Here is a 14,025-nt window from a genome sequence, read left to right as displayed (position 1 = left end):
CAGCCCCTAAACCGTAGATCATCAACTTCTGGTAGGAAAGACTAAACACCACAGGAATTCAGGCACAGTTCTAAACTGGATTGAATCTTACCACTCCGACGCAGACCAGATTTTGACATTCCCAGTGTTCTGCTAATCACCATTCCCTTTCAGGTATGTGTCCCCCCGAGTCTCAACAATCGACCATCGCCTGTTTACGGTATACCTGTACCCCTTCCTCACTAAATTAACTCCTTCAAGCTAAGCTGCTACCACTATGCCAGTGAAACCGAAAGGATTTTAAAACATGTTAAAAACTCAGCCCTGCAGACCTCCACCTTCAGGAAATGCATGTTAACAACGGAACATAATGTGCTAACGAACTACATACAGTTTAACGCATTGAGAACAGAAATACCCACCTTCGGAACAGCAAAATCAGGACCCTATATGAACATGGCTCCTAGAGCTGGGACAGTAAACATCCACACTGAAAGAAGCAAAGAACTGTGGTGCAATCATTGTCTTCAACTAATCTATTCCTTAAATCCATTCTTGTTGATGCTGGAGCCCAACTCTGAGCCTCGCGCTAGGCTCCAGACGTAACCACTCATGGGAGACACCAACACCTTCCTCCAACCATACACAAGAGAATAACTACTTCTCAACAACTGGAAAGCACTTTGGGGCTCCCTAATGGGTAGAAAAGCAATATATATATATCACGTGACGCAATGAGTGGGAAAAAGTGTTGATAAACTGAGGGAGAAGAGACTCTCGTCATGTGAGCAAGCCCACCTGTTGGGTGAAACGCGTCATCCACCATGCCGAAGGGTCAGATTTTTAAATAAAGAAAAGGAAATCACGCACAAACCTGGAGTCCGTGTCCCATTTGTTAGACTGTGGAGCAAGTCGTGGGAACTCTGGTGCTATATATATATATATATATATATATATATATATATATATATATATATATATATATATATATATATATATATATATATATATATATATATATATATATATATAATGCACAGTTGGTGCAATGCAAGATTTATTCACACACACATTCCCACAAACACACAAGTGTAGCACAGATCAAGATGATGCATGTTACCAAAACCCATAAAGACCAATACATCTAAACAGCAGAGCAGTGCAAATGTCCCTCACCAGTAAGGACTGCACAGAGCAGTGTCGGCACACAAAGGCAGAGAACAGGTATTAAAAGTAATAGGCAGCCATACCCTAGATGTGAGGGTAACAGGATGTGGCAAACTCCATTGCCACCGATCTCTGACGATTCTTCATGAAAGGACAGGCTGTTTCCTGGTACTGGGGCGGCCACGTCCACCCATGGGGGCTGCACTGCAGCTGACTCTCTTTGTCCTGGTCCCCTTCTCTCCCTGTGTCCCAATGAAAGGTCATTCTACACAGCACCCAACACCCTGTTCCACATGACCACTTTGGTGATCTGGCTGATTCGTTTGTTTATTTACTTGCATTTATTTATTCATTGAGTTTTATTATTGCATGAATGTGACTTGGCCAAACGGTGTTAGAGCGCTGTAAGAAAAGCCCCTTAGAATCATAATCTTGGATAAAAGGGAATAAGCGCCATGAAGCATCGTTTGGCATTTGAGTCCTATCCAGGCCAGGGGCAGAGCAAATGAGCGCGGTGTACAGACTGTGGTGAACTAAGTGGGAAGGTGAGACTAATATTTAAGGGTAAGGACCACACCCAACAGCATATTGGGGTTAGAGAGCTGGCAAGAAAGGGCCTGGCCTTCATAAGTATGTGCATGGAACCGGCTGAGTGCCCGCCCCATTCCCTCAATCTCTATAGCCAGGGCTTTAAGTGGGATGAAAAAACTGGGGGGTCGCTCAAAGGGGCGTGGCCAATATAATTAAGGGCGTGGCTTAAAAACATTTATGCTAAAAATCTGTTCTTAGCATAGTGTGCCGCCTGACTTGTATTTTACTGTTTCCGTCATTGCATCCAGATATATGACACAACAAGTAACATCAAACGTACAACATGCCAGGACTATTAGCTTTGTCAATGATTGTTAGTTATGGACTGCCAGTGCCAGTTCACAAAACAGAGCCCGATAGAGACCCGTTTCGAGGCCTCCTTAAAAAAACTGCCGGTGCTCAGACCCGGAGAGACCCGGCCCACTTAAAGCCCTGTCTATAGCCACTGCGCTGGAAGCTGAACAAAGGATGGACGGCGCATGCGCGTCTCTTACGCGCAACTAAGCAGAAGGCCCACCGCATCATTAACAAAGACATAAGAGCAGGGGACTCAACTTTTGTCTTCGGAGGCCACCGCGTGCGCTTCGAATACCCAAAGCTGCCTAGTCTTAATGCCGCCTCTTGCCTCTTTCTCCCAGCAGCCTGCACTTTCTTATTGTCGCACTCTTGCACGCCATTGTTCATCCCTCCTTCCTCCTATTTCATGGTTTCCAGTATTTCTCTTGTCCATTTGTTCGCCCTTGTATAACCATAACTCCTGCTCTGGGTAAAAGCCTGAAGATGAACAATAAACCCTGCTTCTCATAAATGATTGCCAGTGCCCACCCCAGCACACATTCCAACCCTGGCGGGATCACTCCTGCACGTGCCGTGCACGCACCCTCTCCCGCGACACCGCGGTGCGTGATTAGGGACTGCTTCCCTCGAGATATTCTTAAACGGAGTGAATTCTATTGCAACAGGGGCTCATTCTCCGTGTGTTCAGTCTTTAAACTTTATGGTACGACTGGTAACGTGCACACACTAGACTAGTGTCTCTGGTGTTAAACAGACACAAACCACTCCGTTCACACTGGGCACAGCCCAATACACTGGTCGCTGATTCCGCTGGTGTGGTTAGACCAGTGTGCCCTGTCGGGGAGGAGGCTGGAGACAGAACAAGGCACAAGCCTGGCGACTGCAAGGCGCTCTGTGAAGTGCGCACCCTTGGGTGTCCACATACCTGTCCTTCGCTGGCTTCCAGGCGCAGGAGGCCCAGCACCACGAAGGCTAAAACTCTCAGCATCGTGGCGTAGTCTTCTCCTCAGCAGCAGTCCAAGGTTACTAGCAGCACCGTGGCGCTTTCCCCACCTGCTGGGGTCCGTCAGAACTCCCCGGAGACAGGACTTGAAGCAGTTCTGGGAGGCGAGGCGCTTTGAGGTACAGCGGTCTCAGTGGCTAGGAAGGCATGGTGATGGTGCGATGGGATTTTCGCGCCAGTCACTGCAAACGGCGATATCGCCTTTTTGTTGTTTCTTCACGCTTGACCCCAGAACTTCGCTCTGGCTACAAACGCTGATCTCGGACCCTGCCACTTCAAGTGTGTTAGGTCAGGGAGAGCTTCCCTTTTTATACCGCAGTGCGGAGTGACAGCCCAGTCATGCCTGGCAGTGCTGCCGGGGCGTAGGTTTGGCGCCCTTTCTAGGGTGGGCCAGGGGACACTCGTCCATGCCTCCTTTCCCCACCTCACTCTGTTCCCTAGTTATGCTTGGAAATTAGCTCGGTCAGGCCGCCAGAGAGAAACCGCCAACCTCCCGCTCTGACTCTGAGAGGGCTTTCAGAGGCTCCACGGTTTGTTTACCTTTTATTTTCCGAACTCAGAATAACCAAATAGCTCGTGTTTTGCATTTCTGGGCGCGAGCAGGCATCCTGCATCTCAAAGTTCCCTTATGTTGCTGTGTTTGAAGTGGTGGTCTGTGTAAACATCCAAACACCTATATAGAGGTACATACAGACTATCTCTTGACACACAGGCAGTGAGGCCCATAAACAAAAATATGAACATCCACAGACATCGATTGGCTAAGCCTTTTTAGCACAACAATCAATACTTTAACAAATAATAAAATGACACACACCACTGAACAGAGGCGCAACTAGAGCCACATTTCGGGGAGGGGGGCTACTAAAGATTTTTCCAGTGATAGTTACAGTGGAGATGCAGGGGCTCTGAGAAGAGGTGAAAACAACAACAATGCCTCGTTAGCCAGTAAATGGTCTTTTAAAGACCTGTGTATATTATTGTGGCCTAGGCCTTGGGGCCACAAGCAACCAGAGATCTGGAGACACATTAAAGGTGGTGGCAAGATCGTAACTGAGCCCCAGAGCCCTGGGCTATTTATTATCACGTCACGTTCTTCTGGCGTACGCCGGTTTGACCCATTATACAGCACACTTACAGGGGGCTCCACTTGGACCACCCCTTGCACAGTGGGAGGCGTGGTGGCTTCCACCACCCTCGCAACATTACATTCCTCCTTTACCGGGAGAACATTAACTGAATGTAAAAAAACACCAACAGGTGTGCAAGGGAAAAACAGAATAAAACATACAGTTCACCAAACACAACCCCTAACGTGGGGTACTTATGGGACAGTCTTACTTGGTCTTCGTGTGCGGCTGTTCCTACAGGCTGCGACTCGTCCTGCTGTCGCAGACTAGCCTCAGGGGACACAGTCTTTATACTTCTGGGACGGCCTTGGACAAGGCCGCAGGTTGAATCGATTCTGGCTGTTCCTTACTGAAGGTGTTGGCAATTACCCGGGTGGGTCGCTGCAGACTCCGGTCCTGTGGCTGCTCTCAGGTTCCAGGTTTGGGGTCGTCCCAAGAGCTGGAGTGGTGGGCTGATCTTCCGTGGCTGAGGATGCGGGCCCACGGGCTTCACCACTGTTGCCCGGGAGTCCGTCTGAGAAAGTCTCGTTGTGCTCTTCGGCCATTGGGAATTCGTCCACTTCGTCATCAGGGACTTTCTTGAAGAATGATATGTTGCGAGTCACACTCTCATGTCCTCTTTGGGCGGTTACCAAAGTGCCTTTTATCGCAGTCACAGTCAAGGGGTTTAGTTCGAAGGGCAAACTGAACTGCCCTCCAGGGTGGCGGTCTCGTACTAATACTCGGTCACCAACGCCAATTGGGTTTTCTTTGGCGTGTCTTCTCTGGGATGCTTCATTGTTGTTCTTCTCTCGCCTGGAGAGTGACTGGTTCGGAGGGTTGGGCGCTTCGGCCCACGCTAGATGATGCGGGTTGGTGTCTGTCACGGCCCGACCAAAACACAGCCGGCTCGGGGTGATACCTGTGGTGCAGTGAGGAGTGAGCCAATACTCTCGGAGGAACCAATACACAGCTTGCTCTAGATTGGGTCCATCAGCTAGGGCAATTTGGATTGTTTTGTTCAGGGTCCGCATCAGGCGTTCCACCGCCCCATTGGCCTTGGGCCATCTTGGCGTTGTCTTGCGGTGCTTCACTTTGTGTGAAGCTAGATACTCGGCTATTTCTGCACTGGTGAATGGTGGTCCATTGTCAGTGAGTCCATGGGTCGCCATGAGCTTCTCCAGTATGGGAATCACCTCTGCCGCGGAGAGAACAAACTCAACCTTTGGGTACCGTGAGAAATCGTCCACCGCTACCAACATGTACTTCCCTCCGGGTAGGCTACCAAAATCAGCACTCACTCTGTCCCATGGTGCGTTCGGTGCCGCTTCTGTGATGACTGGTGCCGGTTTGCTTGGCAGGCTCATTGCTAGGCATACAGGGCAGTGTTGCACCACTGATTCTATCCGTTGGTCCAGGCCAGGGAACCAGACCTTGCTCCGGACGCATTTTCTCGATTTGACGATCCCTTGATGAGCACCATGTGCAAGGAGGGCTGCTTGTTGAGTCAAACTCTCTGGTAGGACAAGGTGCAGGCATCTCAGAAGACAGCCGTCGGCTGACACAGACAGTTCATGGCGGACTAGGTACAAGGACTTCAAGATTGCCCGGGCTGATGCGGTACGGAGCGGTGTAGGGCTCTGTAGGGACTTCCATTCTCCTGAGGCAACAGCTCGGATGGCGATCCCATGTCAGTCGTCATCTGGCGTGGCGCCTATGACCTCCGTCAGGGACATAGGGAGCGGTCTGGACCTTTCCACCATCAGCCTTATGTAGTCTTCCATGGCTCCTGTGGCTTCCGGATGGGTGATTGGGCGGGCGTGCCGCGACAGGAAGTCCGCTGGGTTTCGGATGCCTGGTTTGTTTTCTACTGTGAACTGAAATTCCTGTAGCTGTAGGACCCGCTTCTCGATCCGTGGGGGAGGGCGAGACGAGGAGCCTTGGAATAGTGGGATCAAAGGCTTGTGGTCCGTGATGACTGTAAACGGGTGGCCATACAGGTATATGTGGAAATGCCGGCACCCCCATAGGATCGCGATGGCTTCTCTCTCAATTTGAGAGTATCGTTATTCTGTAGGCGTGAGAGTCCAGCTGGCGTAGGCAACAGGGGCCCACTCTCCGCAGTCTTGCTGTTGTGCTAGGACAGCACCTAGGCCTGTAGGGCTGGCGTCAACCACCAGTTGGGAGTCGTGCCGTGGATCAAAGTATACTAGCATGGTATCAGCAGACAGTGCAGCTTTTGTTTGTTGGAACGCTTCTTCTTGTTCCGGACCCTACCCTACGTCCAGTGGCTGGTGGTTCTGGTGAGTTCGCGGAGTGGGCCAGTTAGGTCAGAGAGGTTCTTGATGAAGCGCCCGCAGTGTGTAACCATGCCCAAGAAACTGCGGACTCCTGACACTGACGTCGTGGCGGGCGCTTCCTGAATGTCCTTCACCTTGTTCGAGTCGGGCCCGATGCCTTTCTCTGAGAACCAGTATCCAAAGAAGCTGATGTCCCGCCGCTGGAACTCACACTTTTCCTTGTGTAGAGTCAGCCCGCTATCCCGGAGACGAACGAACACTGCATGAAGCTGGAGGAGGTGCTCTTCTAAGGTGGAGGCGTGCACTAAGATGTCGTTGCTCACATTGAGCACTCCCTGTAGCCTTTGGAGGACGTTCTTGACTATGTTCTGGGAAACCTCGGCTGCGCTCGAGTTTCCAAAGTTAAGGCAGGTGTAGCGCCAGAGTCCGGTGTGAGTGGAGAACGTGGTGATCGGACAGGAGTCAGGGTGCAGGCGGATCTGGTGGTACTCTGAGCGAAGGTCCATCTTCGAGAACCATTTGGACCCCGCGAGCTTGCCAATGATGTCATGTACCTTGGGCGTCGGGTGACGTTCTCGTTTGATGGTGAGGTTTGGGACCCTCATGTTCACGCAGATGCGGACTGCATCCGGTTGTTTCGGTTTCTTCGCGACGACGATGGGGGATACCCACGGAGTGGGGTTTCGCGCCCGCTCAATGATCCCAGCGTTTTCCAAGAGGTGGAGTTCCGCTTCTACCTTCAGACGGAGGTGAAAGGCAATCCTGTGCCTGAGGGCGATGAGGGCAATGGACTTGTCTATGTGCAGCTGGACAGCCGGGCCTTTTAGGCATCCAATCCCCTCGAAGAGAGGTGTAAACTCGCTCAGCAGGCGATCGAGGTCGTGGGCATGCACGGTGAAGGCAAACTGGATGAGGTTGAGATCCTGCGCGGTGCGACAGCTAAGCAGGAACCCTGACCCTTCTTGCGAAACGTAGACCTTGGCCTGCTGGTGTGTGTGGTCATGAGAGAGATCTGCCTGGAACACACCGCATAGTTTGAGTGGAGAGTGGGTGCCAAACGCGTACACTTGTACTTTGGTGCTGCGGAGGGTTGGGTAGGCTCCGATAGACGTTGGCAGCCATGAGGTTGATGGTGGCGCCTGTGTCAATTAGCGCTGCTACCGAGTGGTCCTGCACCCCAATTGTGCACATGGGTGCCGTATGCTGGGTGGCAGAGAGGGCATTCAGCATCCGTACGACGTGGACTGTCGCCGCCTCGTCTTAGTCTATGTCACTGCTGGAGGAGCTGTCAGGGAGAGGTTCGAGGGCTCTCACATGGCGTTGCGGGCCTTTTGGTTTCCTTCTTGACGTTGAGCGGCACACTTTGGAAAAGTGATAAAAAATTTCCGCACACACTGCAGGACTTTCCGTGGGCCGGCATGCGCCGTCATGGGGGTATGGGCCGCCACACCACGCACATGGGCGATTCCTAGGGCCTTGTTTGGAGGCGTGAGGGGATGGCTTGCTTCTGGACTTCGGCTGGGTTTCACGGGTATCAGTGCGAATGGAGCAGACTGGTTCTTCCTTGACTCCAACGGCGGGCTTGAGCTCTATGTGGGCCGCCCTGGCCTTGGACAGTTCTTTAGAGCGCCGTAATGTCAGGATGTCCCTCATTGGCATGTTGTGCTCCTGCAGGACAGGTTCGCGCAGCTTGGAAGAGGCGCAGCCCTGAATGAATTGCGCCAAACCTCATCATCAGCATTAGGGAGGGTGCAGGTGCTCGCTAGCTCTTTCAGTCTCCCATAGAAAACGTCCACGGACTGTTGCTGCGCTTGGCAGAGGAGGAAACGTTTGTAGTCGGGGTTGGCATAGGGCTCAAAGTGGGATGTAATGGCATCGCGCATCGTGGCGTAGTTCCTTGGGGGCTCAGCTTCACACACTGTTTTTTGCGATTTTGTGAATGTCCGCCCCTCCCAGGTGAAGGAGCATGGGCCTCCTCCACGGGGCCGGGATGTCAGCTGCATCAAAGTACGTTTTCAGGTGCTCTACCCAGGCTTTCCAGCGCGCTGCCTGGGAGGGCGGAGGCCCTGTGACGACAAATGGCGCCAGCAGTGGAACAGACGCCATGTGGGTAAAAAGGCAGGTGGTTGCAACCGAGGCGATGCCCATTCAAACTGTGGGCGCAGGTTGGCGCGGGTACCAGAGGACGGAGGTGGAGATGGGGCCTGGAGGCACGCCAGACGAGGAGTGGGCACCCTCAGAAGCTAGGCGGTGAGACGGCCTGGAAGTCGGGCGGCTGGAGCCCTGGACACAGCGTGCGGCAGAAGCGGGGGCACTTCAGGCCACAGAATCTGCCACCGTAGGGGTGGAGGTGGCTGTAGTCAGGCCACGGCCTTTGATGCAGGTGCAGGCAGGCAGGGGCGCATGAGGCCAGGACCCCACGTGTGCAGAGGTGGCGGCTGGCGGCAAGGCCTCGAGGGTGCAGCAGCGTGACTCGTGGCGTAGGCTAGCTGGGGCAGCGGAGAGGCAGCGGGGGGGGGGGGCACACAGACCTTCTTACCGGCGTGGAAGTAGGTGCGCGGTGTCCACGAGCGCACTCAGCTTGCGGAGCGCTGAGGCACCACGTGGGGTCGGAGGCAGAGGTACACGTGCTCGATGTTTGTAGTGGCGTGGAGAGCCGGGGCCAGGAGACAGACGGGTGATTGTGCGCGGCGGGCAGGAGGCCGGCACTGTTTGCAGGTGCAAGGGGCACCGTACACGTGGCTGGGGCGCGCCGGGCTGATGACCCTGGATGCGCAGCAGGAGCGCTTCTGGCGAGAGCGACGGCGGCTGACACGGTGAGTGGAGGCAGTGCAGCGGGGTCGCTTGACCACCTCGTCGCCAGTGTAGTATTGTGGCCTAGGCCCAAGGCCACAAGCAATCAGAGATCTGGTGACACATTAAAGGGGTGGCCAGATCGTAACTGAGCCATGCCCAGAGCCCTGGGCTATTTATTACATGTCATGGTCTTCCGGCGTACGCCGGTTTGGCCCATTATACAGCACGCTTACAGGGACCTCCACTGGGACCACCCCTTGCACAGTGGGAGGCGTGATTGCTTCCACCACCCTCGCAACATTACACTGTGAAGTACTCGGGTGCGGATGTGTGTGTGCTGTGTGTGTGTGCGCCAGGGAAACTGTCTAAAATACAGCCTTCCTGCAGTGTATTCTACCCGCTCCAGCCCCATAAACAACCCTACCCCTATCTTGAGCCTTAAAACTCAAACCCCTAGCCAATCAAAACGACTCTGTCCTAAAAAGCCCCACCCTGATCCCTCAAAACTGCCCCCTAGCCCTGAAAACGGCCCCTTCCCACCTGCCCTGATCCCTCAAAACTGCCCCCTTAGGCCTGAAAGCTGCCTCTTTCCTGCCCTGATCCCTAAAACTCAGCCCCCTAATAGCTACTCGGACCCCAGCCCCCCTCCCTGAGCCCTAAAACCAGCCCCACCTCCTAAAACCTCCTCCACCTCCCTCCGGCCCAGCCCAACTGCCCCTTTCCTGGCTGAGCTATAAAACTCAGCCCCCTAAACACTACTCCAACTCCAGCCCCCTTCCATGAGCTCTAAAACCAGCCCCCACCCCCTAAAACCTACCCTCACTCCCCCTGACCCTATCCCAATTTACCCAGCCACATCCCGGTCTGTCCTTCCTGCCGCATGCCTTGCGGTTACTCTTCCATCCATTGAGACAGCTAGAACGCCAACTGCCTTAAACACAAGGCATATGTGTGGTTAAGACAAGCTTTGTTAAGGCCGTTTCCCTAGCCAAGGGTCTAGCTTGGCTCTAAGAGCCTGCGCATCAAACCTTGAAAATATTTGGTAGCAAACATCAAATTTAAATATTAAGGTGCCTATCAAATTTAAAAAAACGGTATTTCTTTAAGATGTGGAAGAGTTTCAGTTTAGTACATCAGATTGTATCTTTGCATCTAGAGGTATTTATTAAAAGTGAGAAACATTCCTGCCCGTTTCGACTTCACCGGCCTGACGACGATGCTCTTAAGAAGCAATTTAGTTGTCAAGTGTACCCTATATATGGCCTAAGTTATGTGGCGTAATTTGATACATACTGTGACAGTATTACATAATTATTCTGCAATTTGTTTACATGTTAACACTGTCAGTGCAAATAGTTCACCTCATTAGCATCAGTTTGACAACCAAATAAAGCAAAGAGCAACTGAAAAAAGACTAGTCAACCTTCGTAAAGTGCTTTACACTGTGTTGGACGCAAAAGTAACAGATGATGGATGGAATGCTGAACAAATAAAACATTCACCACCAGTCGCAGATCTGGGTTAAATCCATGATTTTTTTTGCTCACCGCTCTCTTCCAGTTTGGACCAAGCCATATGCAAGTCAGTTTTGTCCCATGGGAACAGTCCAGCTCAAACTGCCAGGCCAGGTGCTCGTTGGACCAGGAACAAGCATCCTGGGTTTAGTTTCAGGGTGTCACCCCTCATCAGCCAGGCCAGCTTCCAGTGACACATCGAGCACGTGGCTGGGTCCCATACATCATCTGTTCTTTTTGCTTTTGTCGCCTTAAGTGGGAGGGTTTGGCCAGACGTTGGGTCCTGTGCTCACTGTTCTACTGGATTCAAGCTAGGCTGGCTGATGATACCCCAAAACCGGTCCCAGGATGCTTGTTTTCCAGTCCAGGTAGGACCTAGCCTGGCAGTTCAGGCTGGACTATTCCGATGGGGAGCAGGATCAAGACTGATTTGCATATGGCTGAGTCCAAACTGGGGTGACGTGGTGAGCAAAAAACGATGGATTAAACCCAGATCTGTGATTGGGGGTGAATGTTTTATTTGTTCAGCATTCCGTGCATCATCTGTTCTTTTTACACTGCATTGGAACACTGCAAGATTATGCAGCAGATGATGGACTTTATGCCAAATGCAGCACATCCATACTTATGTTAAATACGGCAAAATGGCATAATTCCAGTGGCCCTGGTGATAATGAACAACAAGCATTGGCATAGCCAATAGGTCTCGCCTTTGGGGCCTTATAAGTATTTAGTTATGCAGCACAATATCCTTTGTGCAACAACATCAACTGTTGCATGGCTAAACACTTAAAAGGTCCCAAAGGCGAGACCTATTGGCTATGCCAATGCTTGTTTTCTTTAGCGTGTTGTCCTGCGCTTGTTTGGCTTTTAGACAGTAGGCTACAAACCTGGCTTTTAGGATCCACTTTTATGATGACAGGTTGAATTCCCTACGTATTTGTGCATGGGAGGTAGAATTCGGTAAAAAGAAAACTCTACAGAAACAGGCTGACTGTGCTCTAAACTTTGCGCAATAGCACCAAAAAGCTTTGTACAATTCCAGAATTGTAAACCGACTGCTGCATTTCACCTCTCTATGGCCTCAATATGCAAAAAGCGACAAAACCCACTAACAGGCAACTGCTGAAATCATGGAAGTCCAGCCATGTATGAATGATAGGCTTGTTGTGCAAGGAAGCAGCCTTCTGCCGAAGTAAGTGCCACTGGAGCACAAAGACAATAGGAGCTAGCCTGGCCTTTTCTAATGCTCATCTGCTTTATAGTGGAAAATGAGTTACACACGTTGAGAGGAAAGGGGTGAATCAATTGCAGTTCGGAAAGACTGTGTTTTGTGGTGGTGGGTAACACGGACAGTTCTACTCAGGCTTAAAAAGACCCAACGTGGGGCAGTGGACTGCTTTATAATAGGGTTTTTTGTTTACAAAACAAAATAAAATGCTAATTGTGTGGGCTCTTGGTTTTGTGTAACTTTTACACTACAGACGTAACTTCAGGGTGAGCTGTGTATTGTGATTTGCAAGTTAATTTGCTAATCAGCGACTAATGGTGAGATGGGGCACGTCAGTGCTAAGATACCGACTCCAAACCTGTTCCCCTGGGATCTATTCCCCGCTCCTGCACCAAAATTCAGTTCATACTATTCTTGGAAAATCACTTCATATTTCTGTACCAAAAATTGTGGATATGCGGAAAATTCAAAACAGTTGTAAATGTATATGATTCTCCGTTGATGTGAGGCTAGATTTGAACCATAATAAACACCAACACACACGTATAAATGTAATTATGGGGCAAACGTTGATCTCTGCCCCAGCTAGGGCGCTTTTGGATAGTCACAAACCAACACCACCAGTGTGCAATGAAATACCAGCCGGTCAACTCATCACAGACGTGACTAAAATCAACACTGGATACTTGAATTCACGGCAGGCAACAGCAGGCCTTCCAGACTGAACTGGACCATAGCAAGCTTTTTACTGAAGAAGCTGTATAGCGCGCGTGAGAGATTGTGTGGGACCTATAAAGAGAGTAGATTGTGTTTAAGATTATGGGGCGATAGGCTTGCAGCTGGAGCTGCCGATTTAGAATCTTTAGCCCCTCAAATCATTTCATCTCCCTGTGCCTTGAAAAAAGAATGACATATAAAATCACAAGAAAAGTCGCTTGATTTTCCATATTTACATGTTTGAACAGAAAATTTAGATCGGTTAGTCCCCCCTTTACATCTGTGGTGAATGCAGAGTTCGAGCATCTTTTAAACAAGCATTGGCATAGCCAATAGGTCTCGCCTTTGGGACCTTATACGTTTTTAGCCATGCAACAGTTGCATAACTAAATACTTATAAGGTCCCAAAAGCGAGACCTATTGGCTATGCCGTGCGGCCGCGAAAGTGATCACGATCAAACATGAAAGCGGCCGCGAAAGTGAAAGTAATCACGGTCAAGCGTGGCGCGCGCGCCCGCGCACATGCACTGTAGCTCTAGGCTGGCCTAGTAGCACTTTTCGGAGCCCTCTCAAAAAGTCTCACCAGACCAGCGCATGCACTGGGTCAGGCGAGACCTAAAAATGAGACCCAGAGAAATTAAATATTTGCGCAGGATTATCCAAATTGGTCAAACAGGGAAGCCAGTATTGAGCCCATATTTTCAATTTTCACACTGTGCAATTCGCAATTCAACCACTTGATAGGGTCTTTAGACAGAATATCTGAAACAAAAATATCATGGTACAAAATATTTAGTCGAATATCTAGGACAAAAATATCGTGAAGGTAAGTTTCTACATGTAAGCAAAGTTTTACTATATATAACTCCACATCTTTGTACCTTGACGATATATATATCATCAAGGTACATAGATGTGGAGTTAAGAATAGTAAATCTATACTTACCTATTTGCACTTACCTTCTCAATATTTTTGTGATGGAAATTTTTGACATGATATTGTGTCCACACAATATTTTTGTTTCACATATTCGGTCAGTGATCCGCTAGATAGGTATCTCTTTCTCACATCAAAGGAGTTTAATTTTTAGTGCATGAGTGACATTTGGAATTCCCATATTTGTTATTTTTGTTTGCAGTTTGACAACATCACAGGCGACGTGTACATCTTTTTCCTTTTTGGGAGAGGAAGATTTGCAAGACTCAACAGAATGCTGACCCATGGGCAGGATTGAAACCTGGTTCTGCATGTTGGCAGCTGTAGCCCAAGGGCACCCCCACTACCCCCAAAAGCTCTGCTCATTCGTACTTACGGTTCTAA

The 14,025-nt window shown here is 50.4% G+C and overlaps 1 protein-coding gene across 2 annotated transcripts in view; it reads right to left on the bottom strand.

Annotated features, from left to right (window-relative positions):
* The window catches only part of LOC146773067 (fibulin-7-like), a 167,145-nt gene extending 163,844 nt beyond the window's left edge, over positions 1-3,301 (bottom strand). For both annotated transcript variants that reach the window (XM_085640091.1, XM_085640092.1), the window contains exon 1: positions 2,960-3,301. In XM_085640091.1, coding sequence (XP_085496217.1) covers positions 2,960-3,022 — 63 coding nt within the window. In that variant the 5' untranslated portion in view covers positions 3,023-3,301. The remainder of the gene's footprint in view (positions 1-2,959) is intronic.
* Positions 3,302-14,025: the final 10,724 nt, after the last annotated feature.

Source organism: Triturus cristatus, chromosome 12 (genome assembly GCF_964204655.1).
Source record: "Triturus cristatus chromosome 12, aTriCri1.1, whole genome shotgun sequence".
In the NCBI taxonomy this organism is placed as follows: Eukaryota; Metazoa; Chordata; class Amphibia; order Caudata; family Salamandridae; genus Triturus; species Triturus cristatus.
The sequence above is the reverse complement of the archived record's forward strand: the minus strand, read 5'-3'. Positions and strand labels throughout refer to the sequence as shown.